Below are 20,675 nucleotides of genomic sequence, written 5' to 3'. Positions count from 1 at the left end.
ACTCATCACTACTTCAAATTTATGAGTTATTTTTTAAAATATATTTTTATTGATTTCAGAGAGAGAGAGAGAGAGAAACATCAATGATGAGAGTCATTGATTGGCTGCCTCCTGTAGGCCCATGTGCCCTGACCGGGAATTGAACCTCGATCTCCTGGATCCTAGTTCGAGGATCAACCACTGAGCCACACTAGCTGGGCTAGCACAAACTTATCTTTTAACATTTTAATAACTGTATTTCAATTTAATCAGCTTCCTTTGTAATCCTATGCATTTTTATTTTATGCACTTATGAACATTATTCTGAGAAGGTATCCATAGGCTTCATCAGACTGACAAAGGTAAAGAACTCATATTATTGTTCCACTTACAGTGCTTGAAAAATTGTGGGCAAAATAAAAGCTAAAAAATAATCAACTAAATACTTTTTAACTACAATACTTCTCTATACTTTTGATGATAGTTATACAGTATAACCATGTTTTTATAATTAGCAATTCTTGTTCTTTAAAATGTACTTTATGGAGAGGGTGTAAGAGATAGTGAAATTAGTTGAAGTTCAGTTTAAGATATACTAATGACATCATCCCTCCCACATTTTAATTTTTTAAAAATATCTTTATTGATTTTAGAGAGAGGAGGGGAGAGAGAAAGAGATAGAAACATCAATGATGAGAGAGTCATCACTGATCAGCTGCCTCCTGCACACCCCCAACTGGGGATTGAGGCCGCAACCTGGGCACGTGCTCTCACCAGGAGTTGAACCTCGATCTCCTGGATCCCAGGTCAATGCTCAACCGCTGAGCCACGCCCAGCTGAGCATCCCCCCCCCATTTTTATGTCATAGGTATGAACTTATAACACTTAAAGTTCTTGCTGCCTTTTCAGAACCCATCTACAAATCTATAGCATTTGTGAAGAAGATCAATCTGAATCAGATAAAAATGAGTAATGAAATATTAAATATTAAAAGAAATGCAGTTTGGTTATTTTATTCAGGTTGACTTAATTATTTGCTCCAAAAATGTCCTGGCCAAATTGCTAATGACTAGGAAAAAATAATTGAATCAGTATATTAATTGTTGGTCATTAAAATAATTCTTACAAAGTGTCTAACTTCATTTAAAAATTTTATTGAGTCCTTTTATGTGCAAAGATACAATCTGAGCCACATTAATAATTTAATAGTTTCTTCCATTGAAGTTGCCATAGCGCATCACCAGCATACCACAATTTACATTCTTATGATAGATTATAATATTACCTAAGAATAAGAATAGTATGTAGTAATGATACAAAGTTAAAAAGACAGATAATTATAAAGCATTTATATGCCATCAAGTTACAAAAGGATATTAGGGAACATAAAAAGACAAAGAGGTAAAATAAGACAAAGGCAAATTGTATTAGATTGACTAATTCTCATACAATTATACCTATAGTATATTATTAATTTTTACTTAGCAAATTTTTTCAAGATCTGCAAAGTTAAAAAAGTAGAAGAGTCAAACTATATATTTACATTGATCGTATGACACACATTTCTACTGGTTACAGTAGGTAAAAGTAAGTGAAGAGAAAGTGTTTTATCTTTCTTGACTTGTTATGTAATGAAGAGATCCTCTAGATTTCCGGGTAAGAGGGATAATTAGCAATCCCACAATGATTTCCTCTATTTCTTGCCATCAGAATATATCCTTGTTCACCAAAGTAGAGGCCCCAGCTTTAGAAAAACAAACAACACAAAATTACAAATGAATGCCACATTATCAATTTTTTATCTCTTAGATTGTTTTTCTCATAAAGCAACTACATATAAAACACTGTAAAACAAAATTAGAACAAAATAATATAATAATTTCCCAAGGGATTTTAGGCAGTTTTCAAAGGAAGTTTGTAAGGCTTTAGTGCTATAGAGAGTGGGGAAAAAGTAGGTTTATAGTTTTGAGTACGTGAAACAGCATTTATTCTTGTATTATCATTTATTAATTACTGTATTATTTTCCACATGAACAACTGTAAACCTACTTTTGCCTCATCCTGTACTGATGAATAGACTTAATATGTAAAGAAAACAATATAAGGTCCATTCCAAATATAAGGTCTAATCCTCCTACACTGTAAATATGCCTTACTCTTTGTGTATCATTCTTTCCAATGCCCCACCTCTAAATGCTTTTGCATAATAGGATCATAGGTGATGATTTTTCTATCAAACTTAAATTCCTTTAAAGATGTTAAATAGCCTGCTTAAGATCACACACACAGTAAAGGAAACTAGGATTCTAACCAAGGTCTACCTGGCTTCAAAGTTACTGCCTTCACTCACTATGCTATACTGTATTGTATAAAGAAGCTGAATACCCATGCGCATAAAGGGGAGAAAAATTCAAGACCATGGATCAATGATATACCCCCGCCAGAAAGTATAAACAAAAGGAAACTGTCAAAGCAGCAGCCAAACAGAGGAAGACTCCACATTCTTTTACATGAGGTTAATTAGTAGCATTGGAAATGACACATCATTTAATCTTTTAAGAGCTCAATAAGAACAAGTTTGATGATAGAAGAGGGTTTTGTTTGAATCAGCCTCTGTGGAGCCTGGAATTTATGTCCATGTGCAATCTGTCCTTGTTAGGACTTTGTGCCAGCAATCACCGTGGTCTCATAATTTGGTCCTTTCTAACTCATGTCTCTAACAGGCACCTTATACTACAACCTTTATGAAAGAACTTGCAGTTCCCATTAACTCATCTACTTTCTCTCACATCTGGGCTTTTGCACATTTAGCTTCCTCTGCTCTGATTGCCCTTTTCACTTGGTGAATTCCTTCTTGTCCTTCAAGACTGTTAAATAACCTAGCTAACAGGCCTTCCATGACTCCCCAGTGCCAAGGACTCTTCTGTGCTTCCACTGCAACTTATGCATACCTCCATCTTAGTATTTATCCTATTCTGTTGCTGTGGTCTGTACATGCGCCTACTTGTTTGCCTGACTCCATAAGACTGTATCTTGAAGGAGGGTAGAAAGGCTATATTTTTCATTGCCAAATACCCAGTACCTAGCACGGTGCTCGACATAGTTTTTTAATCAATGTTTGAATGAAGATGAAAAAAGGAACGAGAGAACATTCTGTCAACTTTAAGAAATTTATATTCTAGACCTGACTGGCATGGCTCAGTTGGTTGGGTGTCACCTGTGCACCAAGAGGTTGCCAGTTTGATTCCTGGTCAGGACACACGCCCCCGTATGGGGCATGCAGGAAGCAGCCAGTTGATGTCTCGCTCTCACATCGATGTTTTTCTCTCTGTGTCTCAAATCAATAAAAGCATGTCCTTGGGTGAGGATAAATCTTAAAAATATATATCTAATTACCTGTTGGACTGTGAGCTCCTTCAGGGAAGGATAATTTCTTATTAATTTTCCTATCTCCATGGCCTAGATAATGCTTGTTATGTTATAGATGCCTAGTAAATGCTTGTGTTGAATAAATAAGTACTGAAAAAGAGGTTTTAGATTTAAACACTAAAAGAAATAGATAATCTTCAAGAAGAGCACTCTCAATAGAGAAGGGAATTTAGAATACTTAGCATTAAAGGTAAATACTGTAAGGAGTCAACAAAATATAAGTGAAAATATTGCTGCATCTAAAAGAGCTATAATTTTTCCTAGCCAGTGTGGCTCGGGTGTTTGTCCCCCTGTGCACCTGAGGGTTGCTGGTTCAATTCCCAGTCAGGGCACATGTCAGCGTTGCATGTGGGAGCAGCCGATCAATGTTTCTCTCTCCCTCTCCCTCTCCTTTGTTCTCTCTCTAAAAAATAAAAATAAAAAAAAAATCAATAAACTATTCTTAAAAAAAAAAAATAAGAAAGAAACACAGGCATAAATGTTGTAAATTTTGAAAAAAAAATAAAAAAGCTATCATTGGTCTAGACCTAAGCTGATTAGTGCTGTGAATGGGTTACCAGTGAACCAAGATATTAGGATATTGGTCCCTTCATCTATTTTCCCAATGGGCCATATAAATACTACCATCTTCTATGTGAGATGAAGGAAGCACCTTTTTTTGTTTATGGGTTGTAAAATATTTACTTCCGGTAAAGAATTGAGGGGTGTTATGGGTTGAACTATGTACCCCAAAAACTCATATGTTGGAATCCTAACCCCCAAGACCTTAGAATGTGACCTTATTTGGAAATAGGGTCATTGCAGATCTAATAAATTAAGTTAAAATGAGGTCATTAGGGCGAGTCCTAATCCAATATGACTGATGTCTTATAAAAGAGGTAAATTGTACAGAGATAGACATGCACACAATGTGGAAATGAAGGCAGAGATCGGGTTGATACTTACACAAGCCAAGAAAAGCCAAAGATTGCCAGTAAACCTTCAGAAGTTTGAAGAAAGGCATTGAAAATTTTCTTTCTCACAGCCCTCAGAAGGAACCTACCCTGCCTACACCTTGATCTCTGACTTCTAGCCTCTAGAACATGAGGACCATCATTTTTGTTGTTTAAGCCACTCAGTTTGTGGTACTTTGTTGTGAGAGCCCTGGAAAACTAACACAAGGAGAAGCTTCAAAAGGCTTGTCTTAGCTCTTCATACCTCTCTTTTTCCCCTCTAGATGCCACATTCCTTTTATTTGTGGATTATATAGGTGTCGACTAATTCATGTACTGGGGGACTGTTAGGTGCCATGTGCTGTGCTAAGGATATAATGACAAAATATAATCTCTACCCCAAAGGCACATACAGAATATTGGAGTGATAGATGAGATACAATTTAATTGGAATGTGTAAAATATTCCAGTATGCATAGGACATTTGGGGAGCATTAAAAAAGACTTTTTACCCCAGCCCAAGGATTTGGGGAGAACTTTCTGGTACAGATAATGCCTGAGCTGGTTTTGAAGGAAAGGAAAGAATAAACCAAGTGAGGAGAAATGATGTTCCAGGCTGAGGGAACAGCATAACCAAGACATGAAAATATTAAAGGTAAGATTATGAATGGGAACTGTAACTGCATATAGTTCAATATAACTAGAATCAGAAGTGTCAGACAAGTGCCAGGAGTTGAGGCTGGTAAGGGAGGTAGGGACCACAGCATAGACAACTTGTCTTCTCTACTAGGGAACATTAATTTTATACTGAATGGTAGTAAGTAGAAGAGTTTTAAGCCCAGACTCATATTTTAGACAAGCCAGTTTGGAAGCAGTATGAAAGATGGATTTGAGATTAAAGTTAGAAGGCTACAGGAATAGTCCCAGCAAGAGATGTCTGAACTGGAGCAATAATAGAAGAAATGGAGAGGGAACAGAATCATGGACAGATATGAGGTAAAATTAATTTGACTTTTTGCTTAATTGGATCTGGAGGGGTGTAAGACAAATCCATAGTATCTAATTGGGTGACTGTGTGTGGTGTTGCCATTTAGTGTGATGGGAAGTTCTAGGAAGAACAGTAGGGTGGAGAGAGTACTGAATTCCTTGGACATGTAGAGTCTGGAGAAACTAAGATACACAGAAGTAGATATGTCCAGATAAATAAGTCTGAAGTTCAGGGCAGAGGTCATAGCTAGAGCTAGAGATTTGAAAGTATATAGTATATAGCTAAAACCCTAAGAACACAAGGATGGTACCCAAGAAAAATGTAAAATAAGGAGAGTAATGGGCAAAGGATGGAGCCCTGGAGGAAAGGCCAACATTTGCAAGCTAAGCAGAGGAGTAGGTATTCATAAAGGAGATCAAGAAGGAATGATCAGAGAACTGAAACTTCAGTTCATGAAGATCAGTCATGAAAACAATGTGCTGAAGGCACAATAGGAAGTGAAGAAATGGGGGCACTGAGTAATTTAGTATGTCACTTTATAAGATATTATCATTGTCAATATCATGATCATCATAATCACAAGAAAGCATTTGTTGAGGCTCCCACTAATTCCTGATTTTAATTAAATATACATTAAAGTACAAATATATTACCTGTTTTTCACAAGCCAGTAGTCTTTCCCATCACGGTTACCATAGCCAACCACTAATACAGCATGATTCACATTTAGAGTACAGGCTGGTTCATAGTAGACACCTGAGAATAAAATGGGTGGAGAAAAAGAGTGAATGGTATGTGACAATGAAGGACATTTGAAAATGCTATCATTTTTATTAGACTGCTTTGCATATATGGCTAGGTTAATTAAAATTTTAGGAACATATACTCTAATTTTTAAACTATTTAGATTTCTTAATTCTTTGCCATCAATGGTGTATTTGTCAGTTTTCTTGCCAACTTTGGCATTAATCTAATCATAGCTCCCTCAAAATTTTCTTTGATAAACTGCCACCATTTTCTAGTTATTTTTTAACTTACATATAGTCACTGTCTTTTTTTTTTTTTTTTAAATTTATGAGAGAAAGAGAATGGAACATCAATTTGTTCCACTTATTTATGCATTCATTGGTTGCTTCTTATATGTGCCCTGACCAGAGATCGAACCCACGACCTCGGTATATCCAGATGACGATTTAACCAACTGAGCTAGCTGGCCAGGGCCTACTGTATTTCTTTGTATATATTCCTAAATTGTTTCTTCCATACAATTTCATCTTTTACTAGATTAAATGATTTTTAAGGTGAGGTTTAGAAAAAATATTTTAGCCTTGCCCTTCATCTAATACAATGTGCCCCATTTGTGGTGCCCTTACACACTGCTGTGCTGCACCTACAGTACACAGTGGCTACAGTGCTTAGGAGCACAGGCACTGGAGTCAAGTAGCACAGTTTCTAATCCCAGCTGACCATTTTCAGACTGTGTGACTTCAGGCAAGTTAACCTAAGACTTAGTTTTTTCATCTGTAAAATAGGGTTATTGTGAGGATTAAATGAAATAATGCACAGAAAGAATTCATCATAGTACTTGGCATATAGTGTTAGTAAACTTTGGTAAGTATTACTTTACTATTTACAACTGGGTATAAAATATGTATATGAAATGGAGGATTCTGTTTATTCTACTCAAAACATTCAGAGGTAGCTAACTTATTTTTTTTTATAGTGCAAGGGCAGAATATAACTAGAGGATAGGATATCTGAGTTTTTACCACTTTTGTAGAGGAAGAAAGAAGGATGGTTCGTATCTATAGCAACAGACACAGGTCCTTTATTGGCCACAGCTTCTTTCAAGGCATCTTCACTGCCAAAGGGAAGTTCAATATACTTTGAACACGTGGCAGCTCGATATTTTGAGTCATATTGGCACTTCCCATCCTACAAAAAAGTATAAGTCAGATAAAGAAGTATACTTCAACTTCCTTTATAAATCACCAATATCCTAAGTTTGGATTTCAAATATGTTTTCTTTCCTCATTTAGCCTTTTCAAGTGTCTATGGTGCCTTCCTCTTTTTGAAGAAAGAAAAATCAGATCTTCCAAAGCCTGACAGTTTTATGTTCCAGAATAGCAGAGGAAATACAGACCTATTCTAATGTTTCACATTGTGCACATTGTCACACGTGCAGAAGTTGCCAGGATAATGTCCCTCAGACTCTAAGGTGGATTGTAGGGGTGTACTACATAAAGATCATAAACTCTAGGCTAGAACTTTAGAACCTTTTTGGTGATATAATGCCTGCAAGATGATCTGCAGTTTAAATGATGGTTAATAAAGACCATATGACATAAAAAACACTTAGAGTAGGTTTCATATGGGAAAGAGGAGGTTACCAATTCATGTTGGTTTATACAACTATGCTTTTAAAATGCTTAGTAGGAAAAAGAACTTGAAAGAAATAAACCAAAATAACAGTGGATAAGGTTAGAGGTTTTTGAGTGACTTTTTTATCTTTTCTAAATGTTCTGGAATATGGATATATTACTTATATTATTTAATAAAATACATAATGAACTTGTAAGGAGGAAGAAGAGAGCATTACTTAGCTTTATAGTAGAAAGAAGAAATATATGATTGATGATCTGAGAATAAAAGTGAGCATGGGAGGCTACAGGACAAAGAGTTTAAATACCAGGCAGATATATAGAAAGAATTTTAAGGAAGGTTTGCTGCAAAACCATTTTCAAGCATGAATCCTATTTGCTTGTTTAAAACCAATATGCCACTGGTAAATTAAGAGGGCTCCTGCATAAGAAAGAGAACCCGTGAGAATTTAGAATTACTAATCAGGGTTCTCACATACACACAACCCTATTTCTCAAGCCATTGGCTTGGTGGTGAATCTAGTATAGTCAGTCAAGGGGTATAAGATCACGGGGCAGCCCAAAACGTTTGCTTGTGACACACCGTGGCTTTGTAGGGATAGGAAGCTTCTGATTCGATGCCATTGTTGTCAATGATATATTGGAAAGCCCGTGTCATGAATCCACCATTGCAGCCTTTATTGCTGTATTTTTCAGTCGAGCAGTCCACCAGGTTCTGTGCACTCAGAGACACCAGCTTTCCTGTCTTCAGCTTCAGCTGTGCTTCCAGGGCCCCCACAGCACTGAAAGCCCAACAAGAACCACAAGAACCCTAAAGCAGAGACAAGGTCATAAAGGCAACCATAGAAAGTCAGTAAGGATGACTTCATAACACAAACTGGGCAACACCCAACACGTCATCCCTGTCAGTAGTTACTGGAAGAGCTCCCCCACTACAATTTCTTCTTTTAGACCAGTGATTTTCGACTGGTGTGCCAGAGCACACTGATATGCCGCAAGAATTTTTAAAACATGTAATACCTGACTATTTAGTAAGGGTCACTGACCTCTTTTCCCTTAGATTGTCAAATAAAAAAATGACAGCAGAGGCCCTGGCTGGCATGGCTCAGTTGGTTGAACGTGGTCCCATGCACCTAGAGGTTGCCGGTTTGATTCCCGATCAGGGCACATGGCCATGTTGTGGGCTTGATCCCCAGTGTGGGGTGTGCAGGAGGCAGCCGATCCATGTTTCTCTCTCTCAAATCAATAAAAACATATTTTTAAAATATGACAACAGCCAACACAATAGCTGTCAGATGTGAATGAATCGATTATACCTTTTTTTTGTTGTTAGATTGGTAAAAAATACAATACATTTTTTGGTGTGATACAGGTTTTAGTAATTAGTTTATGTGCGCCATGAGATGAAAAAGTTTGAAAATCACTGTCTTAGACATGGGAATGAAGACTAAATGTTTGCTCATTCTCTGGCCAAGGTTAAACCTTGATAAAGATTTGCAAATGGCTGAGCTCAGAGCATAACTGCCATATTCAAACATTTTAAGAAACAATACTTATTAAGCACATACTAAATTCAAGCTATCTTCACCCATAAGTAAAGGAAATAAACGCCTACACTAAAATGACTTGGAGAGGAGCTGGGGTGATTCCCTTGACCTAAAATACCCTTTCTCCTGCCAAATAATGCCTGAAACATAAGGTCAAAATTTCTTTTAGCTTCAGAATTTTAAAATCAAAAGATACTTTACAAACAAAACACAAAAGGGGCAGAGGGTCCAAAGCCCTATCATAATTGCTCTCACTCTCTTCTTTTCTCATCCCACCTTGCCCTCTACCCAAAGGAAGCAAATTGAATTTGCTTTAGGTTAAAGCAAAACCACCTATTAAAATGCAAGCACCCAGGGAAAGAAGCTCATTAAATTATTTATAGTCAACACCTAAATATGTAGTTTATCAGATCTTCCCAAACTATTATTTTAGAGAAGCTCCAGTAAGAAACCCAAAACTAGTTGAAAGAAAAATAACTAGGTGGAATAAGAGATTAGCAATACCATTCACTTCTTAATTTTTACATTTTTCATGGGTCACAAGCTGGGGCAGCTGCTCAGAATTCTCTGATCCTTCCTTACCCAGACCTCTAAAGTGATACATGTATTTTACTCTTATATATCCTTAATTTAGGATTTTTGTAGCTTTTTTGTTTTATAAGCAAACTAAAGGAAATATAAAAACAGAAACAAAATATAAAGCCCATATTTTTTATTCTAACAATGCAAGCCTAATCATGAATTAATTGACTGGTATTATTTATAGACCAGTCTGAGCTCTAGTTCCTTCCTCTTCTTCAAACCTGAATTTTGTAAGTGAGATGGATGGAGAAACTTCCTGTTAGATATTCTCTCACACACAATACCGTTTCCCAAGCAATTAGCTTGGTGGAGGGTGCAGTGCAGTCGGTGGACAGCATGAGCATTGAAAGTCTGTCTTGACTGACTTGCTTAGTTCAGTTTTTGTATAATGTGTTTCTAACCAGTGGTGTTCTAAGCATTGTGGGGAATACAAATAAAGTTCGATATGTGGTTGGTGCTTGCCCTCAAGAAGTTTGCAATTTAGTTGGGAAGACAGAATAACAAAAATAGTTAGAAAGTAACATAAGGGAAATTCACTGCCAAATTATGTAGCAAGAGTAAGTATTTAAGGAAGAGAGAACTGTACCTGGGGTACAGAGGCTTGGGATGATAATACTCACCTGGTTTTTCACTTCGGTAACACACCCCTTGTCTCTCCAGTCCAGAGAATCAGGTAATTTTTGATTAGGATTTGACTTGTAAGTGACGTTTCTTGGCCATTGGTTGGGAACTCTCAGGGAACTCATCAAAAACACCACTTCTTCACTGGTCTACAAGGCAAATATACATATCTCCTTTCACTTATATCCTGTTTTTCAATATTCTAAAAACTGTAACTGTGAATATATTTAACAATTGTGAAAAACCATTGGTAGTTGTGACCAACATACATACTGCTAATGACCTCGTAGGTGAGTTATCTGGGTCTTTTCTTTACTCTTACACTTTGCATTAGTATCCCAGTTAGACATTGGGAAGGAGAAGAAGAAAACTGTAAAAACTAGAAGTAACAGGAGACAGATTTTTGGTTCAAAGCAAGGCATAATTTTATAAAATACCTGTCTAAAAATTGGACTGAACTGATTTTCCTTGTGAGAAAGAATTACAAAGGAGAGTCCTACACTTAAGTGGAAATTTAATCTACCTAGGTGTTCTTTTCTAAGGGGTACTATGATCCTTTTTTAAAAAAATAAGATTTTATTTGAGCCAAACTGACAACATATGCCTGGGAGCAAGATTTCAAGTGCTCCTATGATTCTTAATTTTGGTCACAGTGGTACGATTTTTCAGGGTAGAACAGAATCTAAAATGGGAGATTGTGACATTAAAAGCCCACATTCCCAATTAAGAAAGCAGATTAAATTGTCAATTTAGACTTAAATAAGTCTGGTAACTACTATAAAAGATTGTGAGTGGTCATTGGGCAATGCTTTCTAACCCGTGAGTTTAAAATAAAGAAGGGATTTGTTAAGGAAAGAGGTCACAGTAGGACTAAAAGAATCTGTACAAATTCTTGTCTCTAAATTCTATATTTTTCTAAGTTTGTACACATGTAGATAATTTACCTTTGCCGTTTACTTTCAAATTGCTTCTGGAGAGACAGAAATCATGCTTACCAGAGATGAAAGTAGGATTATTTGTAGTTTACCTACCATATCTGCCAGGTGGTTCATGCCTAGATCGAATGAATGCATTCCCATTGAATGCTCCAGGTTGTGAAGCATCACAAATTTTAGATTCTTTTCCCAGATGAGACGTCGTGCTACTTCCTCATTCTAGAATACAAGGAAAAAGATCATTAATTCTACTGAATCCTGCACAAATAAATGTTCAATAGTGAAATTAAACATATTACAAAGCATTCTACCAAATGTGGATCTGTCAGGGGACATGCAAATAAATGAATACAGTGGCACCTCGGTTTTCGAACACACCTCGGACATCGAACATGCCACACAGCTTCTGCTGAGGGCAAAAGCCTGAGGCCCAGCTGTTGATCCCTTGGTTTTTGAACATTTCAGAACTCGAATGGGCTTCTGGAGCAGATCACATTAGAAAACCAAGGTGCCACTGTATATTCAATATAACTACTAAAACAGCATATTAATCTTAACTCTTGCTCTTAATTGCTTGATGGTGATTAATATTATTTTCTGATATATATAGTGAACTTCCTCAATCTGCTAAAAAGTTGGTTTGTTTTTTTTTTTTACAAACTACTGTTGGCTGAAGTATATCCTCTGTAGGTGGTAAATTCACTTAATCTTTATAAGCTTAAAGAAAAATTTTTTTTTTACTCTCCTGAAAAATAGTTTAACTGATTATACATTTCTACCTATTTTTCTTTAGTGATTTGAAGATATATCTCCATTGTCTTCTGGTATTTACTATTGCAGATGTCAGCCTAATTGCTGTACTTCTGCTTTTAACTTTGGTAACTTTTGTGATTCTCTTTCTCTTGGATATTTTGCAGCTTCATTACATGTGTCTGGGTGTAGGTTTCTTTATTTCCTCTCTTGGATACTTTTGGTTGAAGGATGAAGGACTTTTTCTTTATATGTAGAAAATTCTCAACTAGTATCTCTTCAAATATTGCTTCTCTACCATTCCATTTATCTTTTTCAGAAACTTCTATCAGTTATATTTTGGAGCCTCAAACTCTTTATCATCTCTTTTACCTGCATTTTCATAGTTTTTTCTTTTTATTTTCATGTGCTCCCTTGTGGGTGAATGCTTCAGTACTATCTTCCAGATTGCTGATTCTATCCAACTCTTTCTAGTCTGGAGTTTATATCTCTTTTATTGAGTTTTTATTTCAATTACTATATTTTTTATTTTCAAGATTACTAATTGGATTTCTAATTTAGTTTACAATTTCTTGTTCATTTGTGTGGATGTTATTTTGTTATACCTATATATTTTTTATCTTAAAATCATTTTGGTTCTATTATTTTAATTTTATCCAGAGTGAATTCATATTTTGACTGCTGAATTTGTTACCCTTGGGAAGTTTAATTTACGTAGGACCAATGTACATGGAATACAACATGCATGGTCTTTAACATTCAATGAAATAAGGCCGAAAAGAGTTGTTGCCAGCTCCTCAGCTGATCATCGCTTATTGGAAACTATAGCCTGGGGGGTGGGGATGAGAGTCAGCGATGAGAATGGTCTAGAGGTATGTGAAGAGAATTCAGGGTGCTGGCAGTGGAATAGCACTTAGAGGATAGGCATTTGCATTCCTGTGCTGAGTCATGCCCCATACTGCTAAGGACATCTTTCCTTTTACCTTCCAAACATTTTACCTGGAAAGGAAACAATTGCCCCACCCTGTTGGAAAACCTCTTGGTCCGCCCTGTGAAGTTCCTACAGCCTGAGGCTGTTAAGAGACTGAATAACAGCTTCCAGGTGCTTTGATTCTTTGACTGATTTGCTTCTGGACCCAGGGCTTGGAAAAGCAGACCTTGGTGGGCATCCTGGTCTTGTCCAAACACACCCAGCCCCAGCAGAGGGAACCACAAGCTGTGGAGTGTGGAAAACTTCAAACAGGGTACTCAAGGCGGGTTACAAACAGCAGTCACATTGGCCTGCACCAGAGATCCTCCAAAAAGTCAGAGTCCTAGCAGATCTACTTAATCCACAGAAACAAATCCAGACTGGCAGCTAAAGTCGCAAATACAATCAGGCAAAGATTCAAAGCACCTTGAGATTGTTATTCAGTCTCTTAGCCTCAGGCTGTAGAAACTCCACAGGGTGGGCCAAGAGGTTTTCCAGCAGGGTAGAGACAAAAAACAAGCCTCAAATGAAAGAACAAAAGAATTATCCAGAAGAAGAGCTAAATGAAATGGAGATAAGCAATATATCAGTTATAGAGTTCAGAATGCTGATCATAAAGATGCTCAACAACATGAGAAAAGAAATGGAAACTATGAAGGAAATTAAGAATGACGTACTAGAAATTAAAAACACACACAAAAACACTGGAAGGAATAAACAGCAGATTAGGAGAAGCTGAGGATTGGATCAGGGAATTAAAAGACAGGGTAGAAAAAAATCACTCAATCAGAGAACCAAAAAGAAAAGAACAATTAAAAAACAGGAGAGGGAGAGAGGAAACAAGATGGCAGCGTAGGTAACAGCTGCACCCGCCGCCTCCCACAACCACATCAAAATTACAACTAAAATACAGAACCACCATCACTCAGAGCCTCCTGAAATCTGGCTGCACAGAAGCCCTACAGCCAGGGAACTGAAAAAGCACCGAGACCTGTAGGAGGGTGGATCGGGGCTGAATTGGAGGCTCACCAGGGCCCACACCTGGTACTGCGGTTTAAACCCGGGAGGGACATCTTGGTGGCGGAGGTTTCCTGGAGGAGTGAGGGGTCCCAGCCCCACAGCACGCCCCCAGCCCAGGGCTCCAGGGCCAGGAAGAGACATCCTCACAACTCCAGGCTGTGAAAACCAGGGAGGATTGGGGCTGAGGGTCGCGGAGTCTGCGGAAGCCCCAAGATTTCCTCTTAAAGGGCCCACACAGGCACTCACTTGGGCGTGCTTCCTCTGAGCCCCAGCACCGGGCAGCAGCTGGAAAGGACCCTGTGACACTTGGGGAGGAACTAACCTGCCTGAAATCAGGGTGAGAGGTGGAGGGGCAGCTTTCTCCCAGGAAAGAGAGCTGACAGAGGCCATTGCTCCTTTGGCGAGTGCTCCCCACAGAGCCGGCAGGCAGGTGCCATATTTGAATCGCCAGCACCTGGCTCACACCTTTGGCCCCGCCCCGTGATTCCTGGAGGCCCCTCCCCACCTGCAGGCTCATCCAGGCCATTTCCTGTGGCTTTTCTATGCAAGTAGCTGCTCGAGCCTCATGCTTAGGACTTTCCTAAAATCTCTCAAACAAGCAGCAGCGTCCCCCATACAGCTTGATAAGGGGCCCCAGGCCTGGCACTAGCGGCAGCCTGCACTGGCTCATAGCTTGGCCTCTCCTGGACACGGCCAAGCCCAGCACAAGTAGCAGCCAACTACAGTTTGCTATGTAGTTCATGCTGGGTGGCCCTGGGCAAGGCACTGGCAGAGGCTGACTTTGCACCTCCCCGGAGGCCCCAGAGACAGTGCACCTGGTGGTCAGACTCTACCATGCTGGATTACAACCCTACCACATCCATGAGTGACACTCAAGGGGTGCACTTGGCGAACACCAAAGCTCCACTGAAGTAAATCCTGCTCCTTAGGGGTGTCCCCAGCACAGCAGCTCTTTGGCTGTAGTTGCAGCTGGTCCTCACAGCCGATTGGCCGGGGGGGTCAATTTCTCCCAGGGATGCCAACAGCAACCAAGGCTCAACTTCAACAGGACAGTGCACACAGTCCACACAGGGGAGCACCTAGAAGGCCCAGCTCAGGTGACTGGGGAGGCTGAGCCACTGGACCCTAAAGGACACCTGCTACACAAAGCCACTATACAAATTCCAGGAGACATAGCAGCTCTGCCTAATACATAGAAACAAACACCTGCAAGCAGCCAAAATGTGGAGGCAAAGAAACATGTCACAAAGGAAAGAACAGAAGAAATCTCTAGAAGAGGAACTAAATGAAATAGATCCAAGCAAGCTAACAGATACAGAGTTCAGAATTTTGTTTATAAGGATGTTTAAACAGACTATTAGGGAAATAACTGAGAAAATCGATATAATAAAGTACCAATTTGAAATGAAGGCTACAGGAACTGAAATGAAGAATAATTTACATGGAATCAACAGTAGTGTAGAGGACACTGAGAATCAAATCAGCAATTTGGAACATGAGGAAACAAAAAACACCCAACCAGAAGAGCAAAAAGAAAAAGGAATACAGAAATATGAAGATATTACAAGGAGCCTCTGGGACAACTTCAAGAGGCCCAACATTTATATTATTGGGGTGCCAGAAGGGGAAGAAAGAGACCAAGAAATTGAAAACCTATTTGGAAAAATAATTACAGAAAACTTCCCCTACCTGGGGAAAGAAATAGACTTACAAGTCCAGGAAGCACAAAGGGTCCCAAACAAGAGGAACCCAAAGAGGCCCACACCAAGACACATCATAATTAAAATGCCAAAGGTTAAAGACAAAGAGAGAATCTTAAAAGCAGCAAGAGAAAAGCAGTTAGTTACCTACAAGGGAGCACCCATACGACTGTCAGCTGATTTCTCAACAGAAACTTCGCAGGCCAGAAGGGAGTGGCAAGAAATATTCAAAGTGATGAAAAATGTGGAACTACAACCAAGATTGCTCTACCCAGCAAAGCTATCATTTAGAATTGAAGGTCAAGTAAAGAGCTTCACAAATAAGAAAAAGCTAAAGGAGTTCATCACCACCAGACCAGCACTACAGGAAAAGTTGAAGAGTCTTCTTTAAGAAGAAGCTAATGAACAAAAGAATATGACGAATTAAATAGATCCAGAAACATTGATGCATGCAACAGACGATCATATTTCAGAGGAAAGAGGGAAGGGGGGGTGGAGGGTGGGAAGAGATTAACTGAAGAAGTTATATGCATATATGCAGAACCCATGGACATAGTTAATAACAGTGTGAAGGCCTGGGGAGAGGGTGGGAGCGAAGTGGAGGGGGTCAGTTGGGGGGGAAATGGGACACCTGTAATACTCTCAACAATAAAGATAAATTAAATAAGTAAGTAAATAAATAAATAAAAACAAAAGAAAACACACAGGAGAACAGTGTAAGAGAGCTGTAGGACAACACAAAATGTAACAATATTCACATCATAGGAATGCCAGAAGCTCTAGAAAGTAAGCAAGGATTAAAGAGCCTGCTTGAAGAAACAGTGGCAGAAAATTTTCCTAACCTCGTAAAGGAAAAAGTCACACAAGTTCAGGAGGCACAGAGAGTCCCAAACAAGAAGAACCCAAAGAGGCCCACACCCAGATACATCATAATTAAAATGCCAAAAATTCAAGACAAAGAGAGAATCTTAAAAGCAGCAAGAAAAAAGCAATCTGTTACCTACAAAGGAGTTCCATAAAGGTGTCGGCTGATTTCTCATCAGAAACCCTCAGGCTAGAAGGGGATGGCATGAAGTATTCAAGCTAATGCAAAACAAGGATCTGAAACCAAGAATACTTTACCCAGCAAGGCTATCATTCAGAGTAGATGGTGAAATAAAGAGCTTTCCAGACAAAGCTAATAGAGTTTATCACCATCAAACCAGTATTGAACAAGATGTTAAAGGGACCACTGTAATAAGAAGTTGAAATAGAAAGAGAAACATAGGCATAAAGAAATAAAATGGCAATAGATAAGTACCTGTCAATAATAACCTTAAATATAAACTCTCCAATCAAAACATAGGGTAGCTGAATGGATAAGAAAACATGGCCTAAATATATGCTGTCTACAAGAACCTCACCTCAAACGAAAGACACCAGCTGGAAAAAGAAAACCTTCTGGAGGACTTTAAAGGCGAGATCAACAGCAATACAGTCACAGTAGGGGAATTTAACACTCCACTGACTTTACTTGGTAGATCTTCCAGACAAAAACTCAACAAGGAAACAGTGACTCTAAATGACACAGTAGATCAGATGGATTTAATTCACAGAACATTTACAGAACATTTCACCCCAAGGCTGTAAAACATGCATTCTCCTCAAGTGCACATGGGACATGCTCAAAGATAGACCACATGTTAGGACACAAAACAATTCTCTACAAGTTCAGGAAGATTGAAATCATATCAAGCATCTTGGATATTTACACCATGGAATACTGTGCAGCTATAAAAAATGAAAGATCCCTTACCCTTTGAGACAACACGGTGGGACCTGGAGCGAAATAAGCCAGTCAGAGAAAATCAAATATCAAGTGATTTTACTCATAGGTGGAATCTAATGAACAAAATAAACTGAACAAAATAGATCCAGAGACATAGAAGCATGGAACAGACAGGGGTGAGTGGGTGGGGAGAGATTAACTTAAGAACTTATATGCATAACCCATGGACACAGACAACAGTGTTGTGAAGACCTGGAGGAAGGGGTGCAGGGTAGAGAGAATCAGTGGGGAAAAATGGGGACATTTGTGTTACTTTCAACAATAAAGATAAATTTTTTAAAAAATAAATGCAGCCCCCTCTCTTGGAGCAAAATTTTACTACTACCCCCGTAGTGGACATGCACAGATATACTTCCAAACCACTCGAGGGGGGAAAATGGAATAAAGAAAAATAAATATAATGAAGTGTATAGGAAAGGAAAAAAGGAATGAACTTTGAGCTAAATAAAGTAGGATAAATTAAATAAATTAAGGTAGGATACTAATGGAAAGTCATTTTTATTTCTCCTTAGGGAGTGAAATCATTAAAAAGAAAGGTAGCCTTCATTTAACCAGATAGTGGTACTGCCTACACATCTAACTCTAGTTGACTTTGACGTTAGACCTGGTCTATAGGGGAGTGGTGAGGGTGAAGTAAATATATGTTTGCCTTCAAACTCAGAAATATTATATAGTTACAGGACTTAGTTATTTGGAGCACTAGGGTTAAGGTCTTAAGATCAATCAATAAATATGTTTTGAAATAAAAAAAGTACAAAGTGGAAAGTGAGAGTCAAGAAACAACATCCGGCTGCACTTCTATGTGCCAGGGACTGAAATAAGGGTCTTTTATTCACCAAACATGTCCTCTTTTCCCCTTCACTCCAGTTGCTTGCTCCCTGGCTTCTGTCTATTCTCTGCTCAAATATCACCTTATGTGTGAGGCCTTCCCTGACCATTCTATAGAATAATTACTCCCAGCCTCTCCCAGGGCCCTTCCTACCCTCCATGCCTTGCTTTGTTTTTCTCTACTGCACTTATCACCATCTAACATACTACATACCTGCTTATTTATTTACTTATTTCCTGTCTTCCCTACTAGGATATAAGCTCCATAAAAAGAGGAACTTTGTTTTGTTTCCTGTTGTACCAGGAACAGAATCTGGCAAGAAATGTGAGCAGAACATTTATTGAAAACACTGCTTATAAGAATATAATTTGAGAGGGAGAAAGCACAGAGTACTTGAGTAAAGGCAGATCATTCAAGTGGCAATCCCATCTACCTTTTCTGTGTATTGCTTGCCATAAGTTTGCTTCCAGAGATCCCAGTGACGGTCCAGCGTGGGATCTTTGTGCAGCTGTGCCATCGCCATTGCAGAGGAGCACCCCAGGAGAACCCAAAGCAGCCATTGCATTCTGTTAAAGGAAAGGTCAGATAGGAAGAGTAGCTGTTAGCTGCATATATTGTGACCGCATCTTCCGTAACCAAAGATAGCAATGCAAAATCTGTCAAAGGGACAGATTATCACAAATCAGAATTAGATAGGAAATTTTTCTGCGATATGCAAGGTGGGGCAAAAGTAGATTTACAGTTGTTTGTATGGAAAATAATACAATAATTAATAAATAATAATAAAAGAATAAACTGTTTCGTGTACTCACAACTGTAAACCTACTTTTGCCCCACCCTGTATAGTCACTGGGAATAACTGCAGATTCATGTCTGAAATATGGTTTCTAATGCTAAGTAGCTTTTTAAAGTGATTTTCAGAAATTTCCTGATATTTGGTAAACCAAACTCACATTCAAGGTTGGCGATGTTGTAGGAAGCAGGGACTTTCCAGGATTTGCCAACAAATCTAATTAAGGGAAATCCTCTTTCCTCATTAAGAGGAAAGCAAACCTTGGAAAAATCATTTATCTTCATAATTGTTCATCTTAACTGGCCTATTTAAATATCCACTATATTTAGAGGTGGTTAAAAGACAACTCCAGCGTATTATTTTCACATCCAAGGGTTATTTTATTAATTTATTTTTTTAACTTCCCCTCCCCAACAATCAAAATATCTATTTCAAAGGAAGCAATTAACTGTTTTGAAAACACCACTTATATATTTAACACAAAAAGACTTTAACAGGACTAGCTCTTTCTCAAACTGCATTCTACTTCCTCTTCTGTTTCTTTTTAATTGAGAATAACTGAAATTGTAACCATGTAAATCTTCAAATTATATTCCAAAGAAAGCTACGTTTCAGCCTCAGGCTTAGATGTCCAAGCACACATTTAACTTTTCAAAAATAAATTCTTTTTAGTCAAAGAAAAGAAGAGGCAAATTGAGCGATATGATTTTCTAGTTTACTTCCTGAAACCAAAGATTGAAAACTCAGCAGGCAGAGCGAGCTGAAAACACAGTTTAAAGACCAAACAGGAGGGGAAAAACAGACGGTACATACATAATGGAACCAGCAGGTGCTCCCATACTAAGAACGCTTGAAGGTGGGCTCTCTCCAAAGATTTCAAAGGCAGTGAAGAGATTTCAGCTAAACCTGACTTTAAAAAGAGTTTGGAACTTGTCACGAGGCATCCACGAAGAGGAAGTGAACTTTCATTTCAGTTTCATTTAAAACCTGCTGGTTCAGCTGCCTCCAGCCCTGTCCCAACAACGGTTTTGGAGACAAAGTGGGTACACTAAGCACCAAAAGGAGCCCCCAGTACAGGAGGTTGATAGAACCAACTCAGCAAAATAAGAGCAGTACCCTTTATCCTTTAATCCTTCGTCATTTTGATAATTCCCTTTACCAAAAATCACCAATTTTCAGATGGAAAAATTTAGTTATGAAGAGATTAGGATTAAGCTCCTGAAATCCCAGCTTCCTCCTGATTTCCTGGGAAAACTTGTCTTATTCCTGTTAACGTAACTCATCCATGAGCTACTCTCGTCTAATTCTCACTCAGCTACTTCTTCATTTATCAATTCAAAATATCTTTATTGATAGTAATATATGTTAGTACATTCATGGAAAAAAGGGAC

General features: G+C 38.4%; 1 protein-coding gene across 1 annotated transcript; it reads right to left on the bottom strand.

Moving 5' to 3' along the window:
* Positions 1-1,117: 1,117 nt before the first annotated feature.
* Positions 1,118-20,285, bottom strand: CTSS (cathepsin S). Its single transcript, XM_016215491.2, has 8 exons — positions 20,098-20,285; positions 18,925-19,057; positions 11,491-11,613; positions 10,459-10,608; positions 8,293-8,520; positions 7,098-7,263; positions 5,982-6,084; positions 1,118-1,723 (listed from the first exon to the last, which is right to left on the bottom strand). Exons 1-8 carry the CDS (start codon positions 20,121-20,123, stop codon positions 1,624-1,626), a joined length of 1,029 nt encoding a protein of 342 aa, XP_016070977.1. The 5' UTR covers positions 20,124-20,285; the 3' UTR covers positions 1,118-1,623.
* Between the last annotated feature and the right edge of the window lie 390 nt (positions 20,286-20,675).

Source organism: Miniopterus natalensis, chromosome 19 (assembly GCF_054644295.1).
Source record: "Miniopterus natalensis isolate mMinNat1 chromosome 19, mMinNat1.hap1, whole genome shotgun sequence".
Taxonomy (NCBI): Eukaryota; Metazoa; Chordata; class Mammalia; order Chiroptera; family Miniopteridae; genus Miniopterus; species Miniopterus natalensis.
Note: the sequence above shows the minus strand (reverse complement) of the source record. Positions and strands in the feature narration are given on the sequence as shown.